This window comes from Sorex araneus, chromosome 4, assembly GCF_027595985.1.
Source record: "Sorex araneus isolate mSorAra2 chromosome 4, mSorAra2.pri, whole genome shotgun sequence".
Lineage (NCBI taxonomy): Eukaryota > Metazoa > Chordata > Mammalia > Eulipotyphla > Soricidae > Sorex > Sorex araneus.
Genome location: NC_073305.1, coordinates 191,143,758 through 191,164,367, shown reverse-complemented (window position 1 = coordinate 191,164,367; position 20,610 = coordinate 191,143,758). Strand labels below are relative to the sequence as shown.

At 50.7% G+C, this 20,610-nt stretch overlaps 1 protein-coding gene across 6 annotated transcripts in view; it reads right to left on the bottom strand.

Moving 5' to 3' along the window:
* Nucleotides 1-20,610, bottom strand: part of FAM120B (family with sequence similarity 120B) — a 56,931-nt gene that overhangs the window by 23,124 nt on the left and 13,197 nt on the right. For all 6 annotated transcript variants that reach the window (XM_055134554.1, XM_004617270.2, XM_055134555.1 and 3 more), the window contains 4 exons: nt 15,915-16,095; nt 13,342-13,443; nt 7,738-7,910; nt 4,072-4,164 (listed from right to left, as the gene is read on the bottom strand). In XM_055134554.1, the coding sequence (XP_054990529.1) occupies nt 4,072-4,164; nt 7,738-7,910; nt 13,342-13,443; nt 15,915-16,095 (549 nt within the window). The remainder of the gene's footprint in view (nt 1-4,071; nt 4,165-7,737; nt 7,911-13,341; nt 13,444-15,914; nt 16,096-20,610) is intronic.

The window sequence follows — 20,610 nt, the reverse complement described above, 5'->3', positions numbered from 1 at the left end:
CTGGGGATAACTGACAGCGCTTGAACATGAGACATGAAACAAAACTACTATTCTTGGCGCCTGGAACCCCTCAGTGAACTCAACTGAGTTTTGGAGATTGCTGCAGGTGGAAACTCAAGCAGGGAAGGAGAACAGCTACAAGGGTCAAGGTTTACTAGTGAACAGAAAGCAAAAACAAGCCTCAAGTGTCCAGTCCAAAAGCCCTGAGGGAGCATGGGGTGTCTGAGATCCTCCCCACATTACAGCTTTCTCGTAACCAAGTTTCCTGGTTTTGACATGCATCACTTCACAAAATAATCCTCAGAGAGCCCCTGAGGCCACCAAGGGCAAGGTGCTGGTCTCACTGTCCCTCAGAGAGTACAGTTCATGGTCTTTGTGAGTCTGCTACAAAGAGCTCCGGAGAGCAGAGCCCAGAGAGAACTGTCTGCCTGCCTTGCACCTGAGCCCCATGACCCTCCTGTATACCAGGGTCTTACTTACCTCTTCTCTTGTATTTCTCGCTCTGAAAGAAATCTCAGCTCATACACGGACCCCAGATTTTCCTGTTCCTAAAAGGGGTCTACACAAGCTCTGTAGTACTGTCCTCCCATTGTTCATTGATTAGCTCGAGTGGGCACCAGTAATGTCTCTACTGTGAGACTTGTTACTGTTTTTGGCATATCGAATACACCACGGGGAGTTTGCCAGGCTCTGCTGTGCAGGTGGGATACTCTCGGTAGCTTGCCAGGCTCTCCGAGAGGAGTGAAGGAATCGAACCCGGGTCGGCTGCGTGCAAGGCAAACGTCCTACCCACTATATATGAGGCTCTGTGCTCAATCCTTGACACCACAACACAAACACACACACACAGTTGTCAAAAATCTTTAATGTGATGCCCACAAGTTAGGACCATTCCTTGTTAGTAAAACCCCCTCCAGAAAGCCTCCTTCCCATGCCTGCCTCTCCAGGCCAACTATTAATGCCATCACAAGTCATTATTTCACTCTCATTCAGTCGAGTCTTTATAGGTTCAAGCGAAGTTTAAATGTGTCACTCAACTGCTGTCACTGACATCAGGGTGACTATATCCAGGGCACCAAGAAAAAACAGCCCCCTCCATCCATAGGAAGGAGTGCCGGGAACATTTTTAAATGGAAAGTATAAACCTGACCTGGGAATACACTAAGTCCCTAATGGAATGCAGGTAAACCAGAAAGCCCAGGGAAGGCGGTACCAAGCAGGGGGTCAGCATCTAAGGCTTCACCTGGGGAGGGATGATCCTTGGATCATCAGAACAAGCAAGAAAGGACACAGAGCACTATCCAAGGGTAGAAATGGAAATGGAAATCTCTGGAGTGTGCCTTAAATAATTCCATGCAGAGTTGGCCAAAGTCTTGCATGCAGCCCCCAAACTAACCTCCAGTAGTAAAGACCTTGAAATATGCCAAACTATGCCAGCTTCTCCCCAAAACAAAGCCTCTTCACTCAGCCCAGTTCCCAAGAGCTGAAGAGGCCTCTCCTGCCCAGCCCTTCCTGGACAGGCACACTCCCCTTTGGGCTCAGGGGGACCCTCATACCTCAAAGACACCCCGCAAATCCTCACAGAATAGGCTCCTCTCTTTTACAGTGCTGGGGGCATGAGGTAAATGCTTGAGGGAAGTGACCATACACCCGGAAGGGCGCCTGCCTGGCATGAGGCCTACCGAGCATTGCATAAGTTCCCCTGAACCCCAGCAGGAGTGATCCCTGAGCACAGAGTCAGGAGTAGTAAGCCCTGAGCACTTGAAGATGTGGCCCCCAAACAAAAACAAGACAACAACTGAGCATGTTGAGAAAGGGAAGGGAGCAGACCTCCCAAACAGTGCCTTGGGAGCCTGGTAACTACTCATGGTGATTACGGCGGGGTAGGCAGAACCTGGGTTCAAGGACATGTTGCTGGAACACCAGGGCCACCACTCGGGAGCCTTCCAGGGCTGCACCCAGTAATGCTGTGAGACCACGTGTGCTGGGGATTCGAGTGGGGTAGCCGGATACAAGGCACCAATTTAAGCACTTTTCCCTCTTCTCTCCCACCCATTGCGGTGGTTGTCCTTGCTGCCACGGACGTCCAGGGTCATCATTGGGTTGCTGCATGCTCTAGGCACTAGATTTGATTTGCTAATCTTTGAGCTCAAATAAAACACAAATATCTGTGGCACAACAGCTTCACTGGCTGTACATTCCACAGGTCTCATCTGCCTAGCAACGTACAAAGGAAGTGACAGAAAAGCAGAAAGTGATGGCGCAGACAGTGAACGTGGGACAGACAGTGAGGAGGGCCGGACAGTGAGGAGGACCAGATAGTGAAGAGAGACAGACAGTGAGGAGGCCCAGACAGTGAGGAGGGCCAGATAGTGAGGAGGGCCAGACAGTGAGGAGGGCCAGATAGTGAAGAGAGACAGACAGTGAGGAGGGCCAGACAGTGAGAAGACAGTGAGGAGGAGACAGTGAGGAGGGGACAGTGAGGAGGGGACAGACAGTGAAGAGGAGACAGTGAAGAGGAGACAATGAGGAGGAGACAGTGAGGAGAGGACAGACAGGAGGAGACAGTGAGGAGGGCCAGACGGGAGGAGGAGACAGTGAGGAGGAGACAGTGAGGAGGGCCAGATGGTGAGGAGGAGACAGTGAGGAGGAGACAGTGAGGAGGGCCAGACGGTGAGGAGGAGACAGTAAGGAGAAGACAGTGAGGAGGGGATAGACAGTGAAGAGGAGACAGTGAGGAGAAGACAGTCAGGAGGAGACAGTGAGGAGGGGACAGACAGTGAGGAGGAGACAGTGAGGAAGGACAGACGGTGAGGAGGAGACAGTGAGTAGGAGACAGTGAGGAGGGGACAGACAGTGAAGAGGAGACAGTGAGGAGACAGTGAGGAGGGGACAGACAGTGTGGAGGGCCAGACAGTGAGGAGGAGACAGTAGGAGACAGTGAGAAGGGGACATACAGTGAGGAGAGAACAGACAGTGAAGAGGGACAGACAGCGAGGAGAGACAGTGAGGAGGGACTGACAGTGATGAGAGACAGACAGTGAGGAGGGGACAGTGAGGAGGGACAGACAGCGAGGAGGGACAGGTGGTGATGAGGGAGCCCAATCACACACAGGTCCTTGGCCAGAAATAGATCCCCCGTCCACTGCTTCCCGGTAGGCCCATCAAACAGTGATGACAGTATGCGTGAGGACTCAGCCTTGGTCAGGCCCTCTCTCCTGGCGAGGCCCTCACACCACTGCTTCCCCCTCCCACAGGTGTCATCTGCTGGTAGGACACATCCTGAGGAGGCGTGCTAGTGAAGGAGACACCAGGCTCTGCCCGGGCACATCTGTGTGCTACAGGTTCATGGCCTGGCACCCCCACAACTTGGAACCGTGCTTGGAACTTGATTTTCTAGATGGGTATTTGGGAACAAGGAACAAATTCAAAAGATGAAACGCACGCACACACAGAGTATACAAGGAATCGAGGGCATGTGGGAACAAAGGAGGCCTGCAAGTGCACATGATCACGCACTCTCACACACACACACACACACACACACACACACACACACACACACACACACACACACACACACTCACACAGACTGTACGAGGAACTGAGGCCCGCAGAGGAGATAGGGGAGAGCAGAGAAGGGAAAGGCCATTTGGTTGAATCAAAGAAAAACTCAGAGACAGTGAGGCCTGAAGCGACCACCACGGTAGTTCTGTCCATCATCTGGTTCTGCATGAAGCCTTCATGGACACAGGAGAGACCAGGTAGCCACCCTGCCAGCAGTGTCCGTCTGGGAGAGTGCAGGGCAAGTGGACACTTTCAGCGGCCTGTTCCTGGGGTCCCACAGAGCAGCTGTGGGCCCAGGGGCTGCTGCCAGAGAGCTGTGGCCAGTGAGGCGAGGGCCACCACTCCTGCGCCCTGGGGACTCTTGGCTGTCAGAGCAGTGAAACACACACACACACTACAACACGGAACAGACTGGCCAAGAAGGGTTCTTGGTCTGTTCCGAGGAGAGCCACCCAGAACCGGAGAAAGAGCAAAATGAGGATGAGGCTGGGCTCTTGGCTGTACCTCCAAGTCCATGAGCTGCACGGTGGGCTTCCCTTGGAGACACAGGGCTTGGGCAATGAACGTGTGGAGGTCCTCCATGCACAGGGTGTCCACCTGCAGGAGAGGACAGCATTAGCTCTACAGAGTGTCTGGGGCCTCTGCTCCCTGCCCAAGCACGGAGACTGTGCCCAGCAACCAGCTGGACAGGGAGCCTGGACTCCTAGTAATTTACTCTAGGGAGTCCGAACATTCCAGAATGCTAACACCAAGTCAAAGCAGTACTGGTCATCATGTTCGGCCACAAATTCTGGAAGCTCAAGAGCTGACAATTCTGGAGTTTCCAGAAAGAGCTGAGATGCGGTGATCACGGATGGGGCAGACAAGCACCCAACCTGCCCATTTTAAAGGACACCAGGACCCTTAACAGGGAGGCCCTCTGATCCTCTGTGGAGTCAAGGTTCACGGTGAGAGGGACAAGGAGAGAGGCACAGAGGGAGACTTGCTGGACCTCAAATGAAACAGGGGAGGGGAGGGGAGAGGAGGGGAGTGGAGGGGAGAGGAGGGGAGGAGGGAAGAAAGGAAAGGGAAGGGGAGGGGAGTGTGGGGCAGGGGAGGGGAGAGATGGGAGGGCAGTGAAGGAAGGGCAGGGGAGGGAAGGGAGGGGCGGGAAGGAGCACCAAAGACAGATCCACAGCAGCACGGTGGGCAGCAGCCCAGTCCCTGCTGAGGGTAAGAGGCAGGAAGGTGAGTGCAGGGACCCAGGTCTGCTCTTAAGGAAATGCCCCCAAATGCAGCCTTCCCACTAGCTATTACCTATGTTTCTTTCTTTAAAAAAAAAAATGGCTAAAACCATAATTTTTTTGACTCAGAAAATCTTTATTGTTTTTCTGTCCCTGTTGCTGTGATTTCCTTCCATTTCCAAAGCATCCTGTTCAGAGAGGGTAGTCGATACAATTTCTGTCTTCTTGGTCTCATGGAGACAGGTTTCATGAACAGCATGTGGTCTGTCCTGGACGGCCCAGGTGCCCAGGAGGAGAAAGTGGACTCGGCTGGGTGAAGAGGCCGTATGTGTCTGCAGGCCTGTCTCGTTGCCTCCTTCACGCTGGTTTTGCTTGGTTGACCGAGTCCTCCTCCTCCTGCTGTCTTGGTGCCAGCACCTTCCTTGGTGCCCGTCACAGCTTCACTCTTCCACGGTGCACCCTGGCGAGCATGGGTGACTAGGACTGAGTTCTAGATGCAGCGATTCCTCTGTCATTAAGAAACAATCATCCCTGTCCCTTACAGCCTCTGAGTATCTGAAGTCTATGCTGTCCGATATAAGTATGGCTCCCTGGCCCACTGGGGAACATTCTTTGACTGTAAGATTGTTTTCCGGCCTTTATGTTTTGAGCCTGTGTTTACCTGACTGTTCAAACATGTCTTTTGGAGGCAGCAGAAAGGTGGGTTCAGTTTTCTGATCCATTCTGTCACTCCATATCTCTTGATTGCTGAGTTCAAGCCACTGACATTGAGGATCTTGAGATGAAGGAATTTATTGTCATCATTTAGAAGTTATGTGACTGTGAAGTTTGCCTTATCTTCCAGAAAAGTGATTCGTTTAATTTTTAAATTTTTTAAATTGAATCACAATGAGATACACAATTACAAAGCTGTTCATGACTGGTTTCAATCATACAATGTTCGAACACCTGTCCCTTCACCAGTGCACATTCACCACCAACGATGTTCCACCCCCGCACTCCCCACCCCGGCCAATCTCTCTCTCTATGGCAGGCACCTCTCCTCTCTCTCTTTCCCTCTCTTGCTCCCTCTCCCTTGCTCTCCCTCCCTATCCCTCTCTCTCTCTCTCTCCCTCTTCCTCTCTCCTGATCATTTGCAATACAGATACTGAGAAGTTATCAGGCTTTCAACACAGTTCCTGTCCAAAATGATCATTTCTAACTATTACTATCATACTGATCCCTTCTTTATCCTAACTGCCCTTGTCCCCAAATACTCTTGTGGCAAGCTAGAGAAGCTCATTTAATGCTTCTTGCAAAACTGATTTCAAGGCTGCGAAGTTGATTTGCAGATCTCCATCAAATTCACCTTCACCTCCTCAGGGACACCGATGATTCTTATGCCGTCCCTCTTGATGGCATCCCATCAAGCGTTCAATGGTTGCTGCCCATTTCTTTCACTTGTCCATCTTCTGTTGTTTTCTAGAGGGTTCCTGCATCTCCTCTGGAGTTCATAGATTTCTGCCCTCAGCTGCTGTCACCCTGTGCGAAGGCCATCCTTTGAGTGTTGTGTCTCACCTAGTACGCTCTTAGCTCTGCCACTGTTGACTGTCATGTCCTTGCTTCTGCCCCGCTGCTTTCCCGTGCCTGACTGATGACCTGTTTCCTTACTGATTACCACTGTTTCCCTGCGCTCACTAGCAGGAGAGATAATACAGTAGGCAGGATACGACCCTCTCCTGTGAGAAAGTCACCCGATGTCTGTCCCAGGAGTGTTCCTCTACTACGGTGCGGTCAGTCTGTGAACATGCCAGACTGGGAAGGAAATACTTATTTTATAGGAGAATAAACACTTTTGGTCACCTACCACTGCCCATTTCCCACTGCTCAACTTTAGCCAGAGTTACTGGGAGGCAAAAAACCAAAATTAAAGATATGGGCGTATGTTGCAATAAACTTATTTTTACACTTAAATATCATTCTTTAACTTACACTTTGCTAGGTCCTATGCAAAATACATTCTACACAAAATAATGCAAAAGCCAAAGTTAACTCAGTACATGTGAGTTTGAAGATGAAACAACAAATCTCCAAGGCTTGCTTAATAAACTGGAAACCCAAAGTGAGCTGCAAATGGGCAGAATTGCAAAGACATTCAGAAAGAGGCAGTCAGTAGGAGGCTCCTGAGATGAGATCACACACTCAAAGTGAGTTTCACGAAGCATCAGCAACCTGCAGTGAATTCAAGTCTCAAAAACTGAAAAAGAACGTCCTATTCCAGGCAAACAAGCTCACACTGATTGTGTCAACACAGGCACAAAGAGTGAAGATAAGAGGCCATGGAGGGGTGACAGTCCCGATGGCCTGCACACACTTGACTGCAGAGGGTTTCTTGTAATCACTGTCACGGCAAGAGCAAAATAATCTTTTTTATGGCAACAAGGGCACAGGGAAAAAGTGGGTTTAAATCCTGTATGCATATGAAAACCTATATAGAAGATTTATCTTTCGTTTGCCTGATTTCCATATAAAAATGAAGTAAAAGACGAACAAGATATAAACTATCTGCCACACTGAATGAAAACGTGACGAGGCGCTGGCGCTGCTCCTCTTTAACCTGCAAGAGGTGTGAGCAGAAGGCGAAGGCCAGTGTCCCAGGACACTCACGTTTGGGTCCAGCAGGACTGGGCAAGGGAGGGCTGACGAGGAGGCATGTCGTGGTCAGAGACTGGGAAATCACAGCACGAAGTTCCTCAATTCAAGGACTCTGCCCCCTCAGCTGGGGTTACTCTGATTTAGGACACACGGAACCACCATTTAGTCTGAGAATGATGCTCTCACTGGGCAGGAAAAGGATGCCGGGAAGGTGCTGCCAAGGACTGGTTCACGGCCATGCCCCAGAGAAACACATCTTCTTGGGGGCAAGACAGGGAGTGACTGCAAAGGCTTGAGCCAGAGCCACGGTTACCTGCACAAACAGGTAGGTCAAGAGGCAGCAGAGTGCTTTAAAGGGGTCTTCCACCTCCTGCAGCTCTTCTCTGGCGGATGATAGGTCAAAACAGGCCAGCAGAGCATCCAAGCGCTGGGCTTGTACTTCGGGCTCTTGGTTCAGCCACAAGCGTTTCAAACTGGGTGTTCCTCCTAATTAGAAAAAAAAGAGTTCAGTCTCTCTCTCTCTCACACACACACACACACACACACACACACACACACACACACACACACACACGGAGGGCAGGACTAGGGTGTGGGCAGGCCACACCCCCTGGCTGTGGTACTAGGGGCTTTCAGCTTTGTGCTAAGGAGTGAACCCTCATGATGTTCAGTGCAACATGGTATAGAGGCCTGGAAGCAAGGTTGGGTCAAAGCAGCCTCAAGTCAAGAGTCTTACCTCCTGTATGTCTTTACATAAGGGACTTGAACAATTGAGGATGCTGGCATCTTCAGGGGAACTCAGAAACAATCCCCTGTGGACACTAAGTGATGACTGTGTATGACATTATAAATATGTGTGAATATGTGCATATGAGTATTTTATATATATATAACAAATGTCTTTGTGTGCAAATGCATAAGTATTTATATATAACTATATATCATAAATGTAATCATGAATGTGTGCATGTCTTATGAATATATGCAGCTCTATATACATATGTATATACACATGAATGTATAAGTACTATATAAGTGATGTATATGAATATGCATGTATATGAATATTATGTGTATCTGATATGTACACAGATGTAACTGCATGAGTGTGCATGCATATGAATATACCATGTATATATGTGATACATTACAAATACGGAATATGGATGTAAAATAATGTATGAATGTATGACTATAAATGGATCACATGTGAGGAAGGTTAGGCATATATCCTACAACAGAGATCCATGTATAGAAATGTGTTCCTTTAATAAAATATGCCAGCAGCAGTAGTACTGTCGTCCCATTGTTCATCAATTTGCTCGAGCGAGCACCAGTAACATCTCCATTGTGAGACTTGTTGTTACTGTTTTTGGCATCTTGAATACGCCACAGGTAGCTTGCCAGGCTCTGCCATGCGGGCGAGATACTCTCGGCAGCTTGCCAGGCTCTCTGAGAGGAACAGAGGAATCAAACCCGGGTCGGTGAGTTGGCAGCATGTAAGGCGTTTGCCCTACCTGCTGTGCTATCGCTCCAGTAAAATATGTCAGTAAGAATGTTTATTTTATTTTATTTTTTGGCTTTTTGGGTCACACCCGACGATGCACAGGGGTTACTCCTGGCTCTGCACTCAGGAATTACTCCTGGCGGTGCTGGGGGACCCTATGGGATGCTGGGAATTGAACCCAGGTCACACAATGCCCTCCCCGTCGTGCTATCGCTCCAGACCCAAGAATGTTTATTTTTATGTACCCCTGCTGGTCATTCTTTAATTCTCCCACTTCCTAATTTATAGCAATTTGCTATGATTTTTGTGGTCCCTTTCTGTTACCACTTTCTCACTTTGTCAAAAAATATGTGGCTTCTGGAGCTGGAGCAACAGGACAGCAGGTAGAGCATTTGCCTTGCACACGCCAACCCAGGTTCAATCTTCGGCATCCCATATGGTTCCCTGAGCACTGCCAGGAATAACTCAAGACACAAGAGTAACGGCTGAGCACAGCTGCGTGTGGTCCCAAAACAAAACAAACAAAAAAAAATTTTAAAAATTAAGGGGCTGGAGCAATAGCACAGCGAGTAGGGCATTTGCCTTGCATGTGACCGACCCGGGTTCGATTCCCAGCACCCCATATGGTCCCCTGAGCATCGCCAGGAGTAATTCCTGAGTGCATGAGCCAGAAATAACCCCTGTGCATCACCGGGTGTGACCCAAAAAGCAAAAAAAAAAAAAAAATTAAAATGTGTTTTATTGCTACAGTGGGGTCATGATCAAAAGACCACCCGCTGTTCATCGATTTGCTCAAGCAGGCACCAGTAACGTCTCCATTGTGAGACTTATGCCAAGTTACTCTTTTTGACACATCGAACACGCCATGGGTAGTTTGCCAGGCTCTGGAGTAATAGCACAGTGGGTAGGGCCTTAGCCTTGCTCGTGGCCAACCCAGGTTCAATTCCTCCATCCTTCTCAGACAGCCCAGCAAGCTACTGAGAGTATCTCACCCGCATGGCAGAGCCTGGAAAACTACCTGTGGAGTATTCGATATGCCAAAAACAGTAACAACAACTCTCACGATGGAGACGTTACTGGTGCCCGCTCGAACAAATCGATGAACAAAGGGATGACAGTGACAGTGCTACAGTACTTATTGCTACCAAGTAAGGAATCAAGCATTAAATTCCACCACTGTTAGAGGAAATGGGCTTTTAAGCAGCAGTTCTTTGTATATGGAATTTTGTGACTGAAATCTCCAGGCTTTCTTGGGTTTGGGATGGGCTATCACCCCCCACATCCCTCAACTCCTGGAAGCACTGGCTGTCACCCCCATGAACCAACTCCAGTGCCACCAAGCTCTACTACTGGCTCTGCTCCAGAGACCCATAAATAAATCTCAAAAAGAGATCAAAAGCAGCAGTTAAGCATAGACCTGTGCAAAGTTAAGCAGATCTGGGTAAATCAGAGGGGGTGGGTCAGCTGGTGCCCACCCAGGCAGAGCCCCTGGGAGCAGCTTGCTCCCAGCAATCCAAAATCACCACTATGCCCCTAGCCAGACTCCACCATCTTGGGAAAGACCTCACTGAGATATTAATCTGCTGAAAATTTGGGTATGCGGATTTTGTGACTGACATCTTCAGGCTTTCTTGGGGTTGGGATGGGCTACCTTCCCCACCCGCAAAGCTGCCCCCAATTAAAAAAGCTACTCTAACCTTACCTTCCCCATAAAAATACTGAACTACCTGAAAAAGATAATGACGTCTTAGTACCTGTGCTGCCAACCATAATGCACAAAAGGAGAGAGAGAGAGAAAAAAGAAAAGTGCCATAGAGGCAGGCTGGGTGGTGGTGGTGTGTGTATGTGTGTGTGTGTATTGGGGGGGGGCAGTGCTGGGGGATGGTGGGAGAAAAAAGGGGGACATTGGTGGTAGGAAATGTACACTGGTGGAGTAATGGGTGCTGGATCACTGTACGACTGAAACCCAATCGTGAACAGCTTATAATGGACTATCTCACAGATACTCACTTAAAAAAAAAAAAACCAATGGCGCAGCCCTCAGTCCCTGAGGTGCCCTGGAATCAGCGTTCTTGCTCACACTCAACTGAGGCTGTGGCAGGAGAACAAGAGTAGATGTGGAGTCTCAGGCTGGTGCTCCCCTAATGAGCTCTCTGCTGGTCTCTCAGGCAGCTGCAGATTTTGCATCTGCAGCTCAGGTTTCCCTGTCCTGATGAGGCAAAGGCTCATCCAACAGGACAGAAGAAACTGCATGGTCCACCACCCTTTTGGTGCAGAAATCATTTAGAGTCTTTTCTTGTCTTAAAATCCTGCATTTTGTATCATTCTAACATAAGCATTAACTTGAGAGTCTAGCCTAAATCATCCACAAGTAACAGCTCAGGATCCATTTCCAGACAGACCACAGGCTGCAGGTCATATGCGGTGGCTGGACGGGAGGGAAACACAGGGACAGGGAGCAGACTGGAAGCAGAGCACCGACTGAGAGGCAGTCTGAGGTGTCACGGGAAGCAGAGCACCGACTGACGTGCAGTCTGAGGTGTCACTGGAAGCAGAGCACCGACTGACGTGCAGTCTGAGGTGTCACCGGAAGCAGAGCACCGACTGAGAGGCAGTCTGAGGTGTCCCTGGAAGCAGAGTACCGCCTGATGTGCTGTCTGAGGTGTCACCGGAAGCAGAGTACTGCCTGATGTGCAGTCTGAGGTGTCATGGGAAGCAGAGTACCGCCTGATGTGCTGTCTGAGGTGTCCCAGGAAGCAGAGTACTGCCTTATGTGCTGTCTGAGGTGTCACAGGAAGCACCGACTGACGTGCAGTCTGAGGTGTCACAATGGGATGCTTCTGTAAGGCCCAGAAAGCCTCTGGTAACTATATGGCCCTGGCATTTATTACCACATTTTATGGTCTACAGAATAAATTAATAATGCTCACAACTCAAATATTCTCCTGAGGTCATGAAGAGCCAGGTCATGAATGTGGGCTGCTGGTAAAATCGCTGACTTGACTTGCATGTGGAAAGGGCTATGTTTGATTCCTTGTACCACGAAAAGATATGTTGTGTATAAAAATGAAGTCAGAAATTCTGAAAGTGTCTTAAAAAAAAAAGTCACTAAAAATAAATGGGAGAGCACAGCTGCCTCTCAGTAAGCACTATCCTTTACAGTCATAGAATAGATTCTTGGTTTTTTTTTTTTTTTTTTTGCCTTTTAGGTCACACTTGGCGATGCACAGGGGTCACTCCTGGCTCTGCACTCAGGAATTACTCCTGGAGGTGCTCAGGGGACCATATGGGTCCATCAAACCCAGGTCAGCTGCATGCAAGGCAAACACCCTACCTGCTGTGCTATCGCTCCAGCCCCCCTTGATTTTTTATTTTTAATAATGTAGGAGTATTGCTAGTTATTCAGCCATTGATTAAGTTGATTAAACTGATTCCTTTTTTTTTTTTTCCAGAGACTGAAAACTCAATGGAAAGATTTATTCCACCTCTTAGGCCAGTTTCTTCCCTTCCCTTTAGATTTTGTTTCAAGATACCTCTCATGGAAAGAAAGCTTCTTTCCTCAGTTCAAGTATCTGTCGTGGTCATCCCTTTCCAGCTCATCAAAATGTCCCAGCAGTTTCTGATCCAGCAGAAGTGGAGTGGCCTTCACAGAGCCCCGCCCCCGCCCCCGCCCCCTCCCTGCCGCCAGCCCTGAACAGGAGCAAAGTCCAGCTCTGCCCCCACCCCTCTCCCTGCTAACAGCCCGGTCACTCTGCTGCTGCTTTAAGACCGCATCAGACATTCTCCTATACCAGGCAGGAAATGAAGACCAGCACGTGTGCAGCTCTGGAAATGCAATGGTTTTGCTGCTGGTTTTTGTGAAGTAGTGTTATTTAGAAAAGGTAAGAAGAGCAATAGGATTGAGGGAAGAGGTCAGCATCATGAGCACCGCAGGCCTTGCTGTGACATCACAGGCACTGTAGGCCTTGCTGTGACACCATGGGTACTGTAGGCCTTGTCTGACATCACAGGCACCACAGGACATGCTGTGACATCATGAGCACTGCAGGTCTTTCTGTGACATCACGGGCACCATAGGCCTTGCTGTGACATCACAGATACCGCAGGTCTTGCGGTGACATCACAGGTACTGCAGACCTTGCTGTGACATTACAGGAACCATAGGCCATGCTGTGACATCACAGATACTGCAGGCCTTGCGGTGACATGACAGGTACTGCAGACCTTGCTGTGAAGTCACGGGCACTGCAGGCCTTGCTGTGATGTCACAGGCACCGCAGGCCTTGCTGTGATGTCACGGGCACCGCGGGCCATGCTGTGAGCAAATCAAGAGCTGAGAAAGCAGGCTTCCACACAGAGGCATCTGGCTGGCCACCCGGGGGCAGACGGGCGGCAGCACGGAAAGCCTACCTGGCATGTTCAGTTGCAGTGGCCTGACGAGGTCCGGCTGCTGCAGGGGGTTCCCAGCGTACACAAACCACTCCTTGACGGTAGGGCAGACATCAGTGCCATCTGGGTGGACATAGAAACTCTGTCGTGGGGTACGGTCTGTTACGTCCAACAGGGTGGCAACCAGCTCAGCCAGGAGCGCAGCAAGCTCGGACCCCAGACCACAGTGACCCGAGTCACTCGTTCCAACAGGAGCAATGGCTCCTGGGGTGCGGGAAGGGCGGGTGACCCAGGCAGTCTGGTCAACATGGAGTCTCCCTCCCCAAGACCCTAGGGAGCCCTGTGGGAGCCCTCTGTACCTGTCTAGTCACCAGCACCGCAGGCCAAGTGCAAGTGCCCCGGCTGCCCTGCTTCTCCCAGGGGGCCTGGACTAAACTGGCCACCCCCCCAGTGTAGGCTCAGGTCAAGCTCCTGACCTAGTCTCTGTGTCTCCCCCCCTCATTTAGGGTTTCTGCTGCTTTAAAGAGACCCTCTGAGAGAAGGCCAGGCAAAGTCCAGGGTGCCACTCCCCGGGCCCTGCCCTGCTTATACTCAGTTCCCCAGGGCACAGCCAGCTGTCACACTGAGCTCCGCTTCGTTCTGGCCCCAGAGCCACGGCCTGCCCACCTGCACACGGGGCCGCCTAGCCCACTCCCCTGCCCAGGGCGGGCAGGTTCCCCTTTCCTCTGGGTCCCAGCCAGGTGTCTGCTCCCACACGGACAAGAGTCTTCAGTCTTCCCTGAATGTCCCTAAGGCATCTTATCCCTTCCCAAGCCACCTCCTGTGTCCAGGGGCCCCACTACCAACTGTGAGCTCCAAGACAACCAAGACCCTTGGTTTCTTGGTGCTCACGAGAAGCTCTTAGTCTCTCTCAGTCAATCTCTGTCGGCCTCAGTCTCCGTCTTGGTCTCTCTGTCTCCATCTCTCTCTGTCAACCTCAGTCTCAGTATGTCTTGGTCTTTTTTTGTCCCTTGATCTCTGTCTCTATCTATCTCTGTCTCTGTCTCTGTCTCAGTCTGCTGATTGCTTCATCTCTGCCTCTCCAATTCTGTCTCTCTCTGCCTCTCCATCCCTCTCTTGGTCTCTCTTGGTCTCTCTTGCTCTCTTTCTCCTCTCTCTCTGTCTCAGTCTCTGTCTCTCTTTATCTCTCTGTCTCTGTCAGTCTCTTTATCTCTGTCTCTGTCTCTTCTTTCCCCTGGCAGTTCTGCTGAGATCCCTGCACTGCTCATGAACTTTGGTTGTTTGGCAGCTAGGTGTGTGCCAGCACAGCAACCAAAGACCACAGCTCCTGTGAGCCACACCTGCAGCTCGAGAGAGTACCACGGCCTCTAAGTTTAGCTACTGTGGCTCCCGTGAGCACCACGGCCTGAAGTACAACCCCAATAAGCGAGAGAGGCCCCACAACCCTGCGTGCACCGTCCCATACCGTACCACAACAGCACCAACAGAGGGAAGGGGCGGTGCTTCCTTAAGAGGAAAGTACAGTGGTTAACTGGAACACCTGTATATCAACTGTCCATACACTATAGTTAGGGGCCTTCAGCATCAAAATACCGATTCAGTGTCTGTGACCTAGAGCTTCACTGCTGGGACCGGCGGTACCTACAGCTGTGCAGGTTTGAGAACCAGACTCAGCTCAGGGACTCAGCTCAGTTATTTTAAGTCTCACTTAGAGGGTCTCCCACCTGCCAGAAATCTGGCCTTGTGACAACTGTCACTGAGTGGGTCCCACTAGTGTGTGAAATGATCACGAGACCTGGATGCCTTGTTAAATGCAAATATACCTGAAAAGGTACTGGGCTGAACATACTCCAAGGAGACCCAACTCACTCGCACCACTGCTCTGCCCAAAGCAGCGAAAGGCTGCTGTAACGCTCCCCACCAACTCGTCCCGTACCCAGACGAAGGCACGCAAAACGATCATCCAAGGATATAACGCCAATCAGACGGCGATGAGCTCAGGGACAGAAGCCTACGGGGCCCACATGAGGAATTTGTTTCTCTAGGCAACAAAAGGAATTTGGGAGGATTCATTTTTTAATTTGGAAGGTTTAGTTTTTAGGGGCTTGAAGCACAGCCTACTCAGGAAAATAAAAATCCTCAGGCCAGAAAGAGTTCAGTGGGTAAGGCACTTGCCATGCATGTGCATGGCCCAGGTGCCATCCCTGTCACCACATAAAGTCCCCCAAGCACCACCAGGAGTGATCCCTGAGGGCAGCCCCAGGAGTGAGCCCTGAACACTGCCAGCTGTGGCCCAACAGCAAAAGTAACAAAAGAGTCTCTTTGTTAACAAGCATGGTTTTAAAAGCAAAGTCAGTAAGCATAGGCCAATGTAAAGGGACAGCCTGCACCTAGGCAGCTGACAGTTAGGCAGGGGTCGGGGGTGACCCTACTTCTGAGTGACCCCAAAACAGAAAACAGAGAAGAGGAGCAGAGAAAATTGTCAACATAAAGGGTGATAAAAATCTCAAAACTTTTTCAGAAAAAAAGGTCACCAACATGCAGAGAACTGTACTAGCACCCAGGGGTGGCTGCGCGGAGACAAGGGCACTGACCCACGCTGTGGCCCAGGAGCAGGGAGTACACGCGCTGCCGCACGGGGCGGTACACGAAGGCCTGGCTGGGCAGCGCCTGGTCCAGGGCGTCCTCCAGGGTGCTGCTGCACTCGACCTCTCCGCTGGTCATGACGCTGTACACCAGGTAGCTCTCCGCCTGCACGTGCCGGGCTCGGGCCACCTGCTCAAGAGAAAGCACAGCTCACTCTCCCCGAAGACGGAACAGGAGCCTTCAGAGCCAGCGGCTCTCCGTCCCCCGCTGGCCTTTGTCTGTCGGCACGCAGGGCTGAGTCCTGACTCTGAAGTCACCATCACTTGGCTGTGCTCGAGGGAACGGGGCTGCGTACCCCCGCCCACCGCTCTCTCCAGGGGAAGGCTGTCCCTCAGACTGGACTGGCGGCTCCTCCGACTGCCTCACAGAACTGCACGCCTCAGCTCCGAGAGCAGCCGTGCTCCCACTTGGCCTGCCTGCTGTTTGCTCCAGCTCGCTCTCCGCATCACTGACACCCCAAATCTACCCTCCTCGAACACTGACACAGACTTCCCCACGCCGCTTCCCAAGAAGACCTCACGGTCTTCGGCCACCTGAACCTCACCTCGCCTCCAGCACAGTAGCCCCACCCCCAAACCACACCTCCACCCGTGCCAGGAACTCGGGGAGCTCAGCACCTCCTGCCTCTGCTCCCAGTGCTCCACAGTCCTGTCCACAGGGCCCTTTTCTCCCGAGGGCCACCAATCAGGCCTCCTTCCCCGTAAGTTCTTTTCTCCCTTTCCCAATGACTACCATGGCTCCACAGACTCCGGTCCATAGCAGTGGCCCTCATCTGTGGCCCTACTGGTACCCAGACTGCAGCCCCTCATCTGTGGCCCTACTGGTACCCAGACTGCAGCCCCTCATCTGTGGCCCTACTGGTGTCCAGACTGCGGCCCCTCATCTGTGGCCCTACTGGTACCCAGACTGCAGCCCCTCATCTGTGGCCCTACTGGTGTCCAGACTGCGGCCCCTCATCTGTGGCCCTACTGGTGTCCAGACTGCAGCCCCTCATCTGTGGCCCTACTGGTGTCCAGACTGCGGCCCCTCATCTGTGGCCCTACTGGTACCCAGACTGCAGCCCCTCATCTGTGGCCCTTACTGGTACCCAGACTGCAGCCCCTCATCTGTGGCCCTACTGGTGTCCAGACTGCGGCCCCTACTGGCCTAGAGACTGTGGCCCCTCATCTGTGGCCCCAATAATCCGCACACTCCTCCTGGTCTACAGATGCTGCTGCCTTTGTTCAGTGACTTCCCACAAGCCCACATCTCTTTGTTTTGCAATGTCGGCAAGCCGCTGCTCACAGCAGATAATGAGATACATAATTCAAGTTAACACCACTTTCTTGTCTATTTATTAACCAGTTACCATCAGAGGCCTCAAATAACCAAAGTGTCTTTTCTAGTTTGGATCTGGGGGCTACACCCAGCTGTGCTCAGAACTTACCCCTGGCTCCGTACTCAGGGATCACTCCCGGCAGGGCTCAGGTACTGGGGATTGTGGTACTGGGGATTGAACCTGATTTACCCACTGTACTATCTCTCCTGCCCCAACCTACATAGAACTTACCTTCCTATGATGAGTACTTTCATTTGTAAAGGAATAAATTCATCTAGTTATTCCTGAAAATGTAAATCCAAAGAGTCTATCACTAAAGGCATTTGAAATGTTGTATTAGGGGCTGGAAGATGCTAGAAGCTGAGGGCAGGGTCAATCTCTGGCACTGCCAGGAGCAGCCCCCTGGCAAAGAGCTGGGTGTGGACCCCAAACAAAATGACTATTGGGGTAATTCAAAGCATGAAAAATTGCATCAGAGTTTTTCATATTTAAACATAGGTCAGGGGCTGGAGTGATAGCACAGTGGGTAGGGCGTTTGCCTTGCACGAGGCCGACCCGGGTTTGATTCCCAGAATCCCATATGGTCCCCTGAGCATGGACAGGGGTAATTCCTGAGTGCAGAGCCAGGAGTGACCCCTGAGTATCACTGGGTGTGACCCAAAAAGCAAAAAGACATAAATAAATAAAAAATAAACATAGGTCAGTTGTCCTATTCATGCTAATTCATTTCTAGGCTTGAATCTTAATCTATGCTTCCCAGTTCCTTCATATATAAAAGTCTTAAGCAAGTGCCAAATTAACAGACCTATTAGTACATGGAGTCAATACATGGAAAGCAGTGTTAATTACTTTACGCCAGATACCTGACAAATGCCTATTTCCAAGGCAAGACTTGTGGCTTCAACATTAGAAAAACTTTAAAAGGGTTTTAAGATTATTACTGGATACGGGGGCTGGAGCGATAGCACAGCAGGTAGGGCATTTTCCTTGCATGCGGCCGATCTGGGTTCGATTCCCAGCATCCCATATGGTCCCCTGAACACTGCCAGGAGTAATTTCTGAGTGAAGAGCCAGGAGTAACCCCTGTGCATCGCCGGGTGTCACCCAAAAAGCAAAAAAAAAAAAAAAGATTATTACTGGATACGAACCAACAAAGACCACGTGCTCCCTAAGACAGATGCATTCATTCAAAAGGTCACATGCACCCCATTATTCACTGCAGCACTTAGCACAGCAGCTAGGACATGGGATCAACCCAGGTGTCCATGACAGAGGAGTGGATAAGAAAGTGTGTTATGTATACACAATGGAATACAATATAGCTGCCAGAACTGATAAAATCATGAGAATCACTGCAGCCTGGGTGAAACTGGGTATCACAGTACGTGAAGAACCTGGAGGGGCCAACAGAGAGAGCTCTCACCTATCTGTGGTGTATGGAATAACAGGAGGGAACCGCAAGGTATCAAAGAGGGGAGACCGAGACTTTCCTGGCTCTAGGTAACAGAAATGAGAAGGACACGGGCTGGAGTGATAACACAGCAGGCAGGGCCTTGCCTAGCATGTGGCCAATCCATGCTTGATTCTCAGTACCCCATATGGTTCCCCTGGCACTGCCAAGAGTGATTCCAGAGTGCAGCACCAGGAGTAATTCCTGAGTGCTCAGGAGTAACCCCTGAGCACTGTGAGGTGTGGCCCAAAAAGAAAAAAGAAAAACAAACCAAAGCCAGAAATGAGGACAGGGAAGGAGAGAAATCGAGGAGGGAGAACGAGGCAGAGAGTACACAGGGCAGGGGCAGGAGCCTTGAGTGCATGGGTATGTACTTAATCCACAGCGCCAACAGCTGTGAGATCAAAACTAGAGCAACTTAAAAATGTGTTTTCTGGGAAACAGCAGAGGGGTTGGGGGCTTGCCTTGAACCCGGGTTCAATCCCCAGCATCCCACATCCCCTGAGCAGAGCCACAAGATACAGAGCCAGGAATAACCCTGAGCATTGCCAGGTGTGGTCCCCTCCCTCCCATTTTTTTTTTTTTTTTTTTTTTTGGGTTTTTGGGTCACACCCGGCGATGCACAGGGGTTACTCCTGGCTCTTCACTCAGGAATTACCCCTGGCGGTGCTCAGGGGACCATATGGGATGCTGGGATTAGAACCCGGGTCGGCCGCGTGCAAGGCAAACGCCCTACCCGCTGTGCTATCGCTCCAGCCCCTCCCTCCCATTTTTTTAAGTGTGCCTTTTGAGAGGAAGGCTGGGGGAAGGAGGGAACCTGGGGGCTTTGGTAGAGAAAGTTTACACTAGTGGGGGGACTGGTGTTAGAACTCTGTATGCCTGAAACCCTATCATGAGCAACTGTGAATCATGGAGCCTAACTAAAAACATAGTAAAATCTGTAGTGACGATTTCTCTGAGTGTCCTGATATATCAGGAATCGTCGTGTACTTCATGATTTTTAAAGAAGTGCTCCAATTTGTTTTCCTATTTCCTCTTCCATTTCTCATTTTTTAATTTCAAAAGATTGGCATCTTGACAAATTAATCTACATAAGTACCCTACTAGCAAATCTTCAGTCTGGGCAAGTGCACAGAACCTGAGGTGCAATCCCCTTTCCTGTGCAAACACAGGTTCTCATGCTTATTCTCCTGATTCCTTAAGTACATCAGTATCATCAACTGACTGCTCTCGTTTCTGTGTTCTGTATCTGAAAAATCCAAAACACATTCTAAATTAAGTGTTACTTCAGTTCACAACGCTATATGAACCCCACAACTTCTCAAATCTCATCCCCCAGGTGCTGTGCTGGGAGGGAGGGCAGCAGCGGGGTCTTTCTGAGGGCAGCCATGCCCAGGGGTGACACCAGCCTTGACTGAAGTCTGGTCACTTATCAGACAGAGCTGAAAGGAATTGCAGAAACATGGGAAGGGAAAAGTCTGGGATGATTAAACTCAAAACTGCTTTCCAAGAGTTCAGGCAGAGAGCCCAGGAAGGGCAGGGAGTGTGCACTGCTTCCCCACGGCACTTCTGCCCTAGCACCAGGGACTCTTGGCCCTGCCCTGCCTGTCTAGGCTTCCCGGAGAGCAGACCACACCTCAGCTGCTCTCCCTCCCTCCAGACAATGACCCTAAAACCACAGAGCAGCCCACGAGGGGTTCTTTCCTCCTCATCCCCCCTTAATCTCAGGGTATCTCCTGGGGGCTGGAAGGGGCACGTGTGGTGCCAGCCTCTCCTCAGCCCAGGTCACCCTTTTCATAGTCCACTGCACATAGTCTTCTACGTGGAGAGTATCTCAGCCACACATAGCAGGACTCGGAGATTGGGGTGCTCTGTG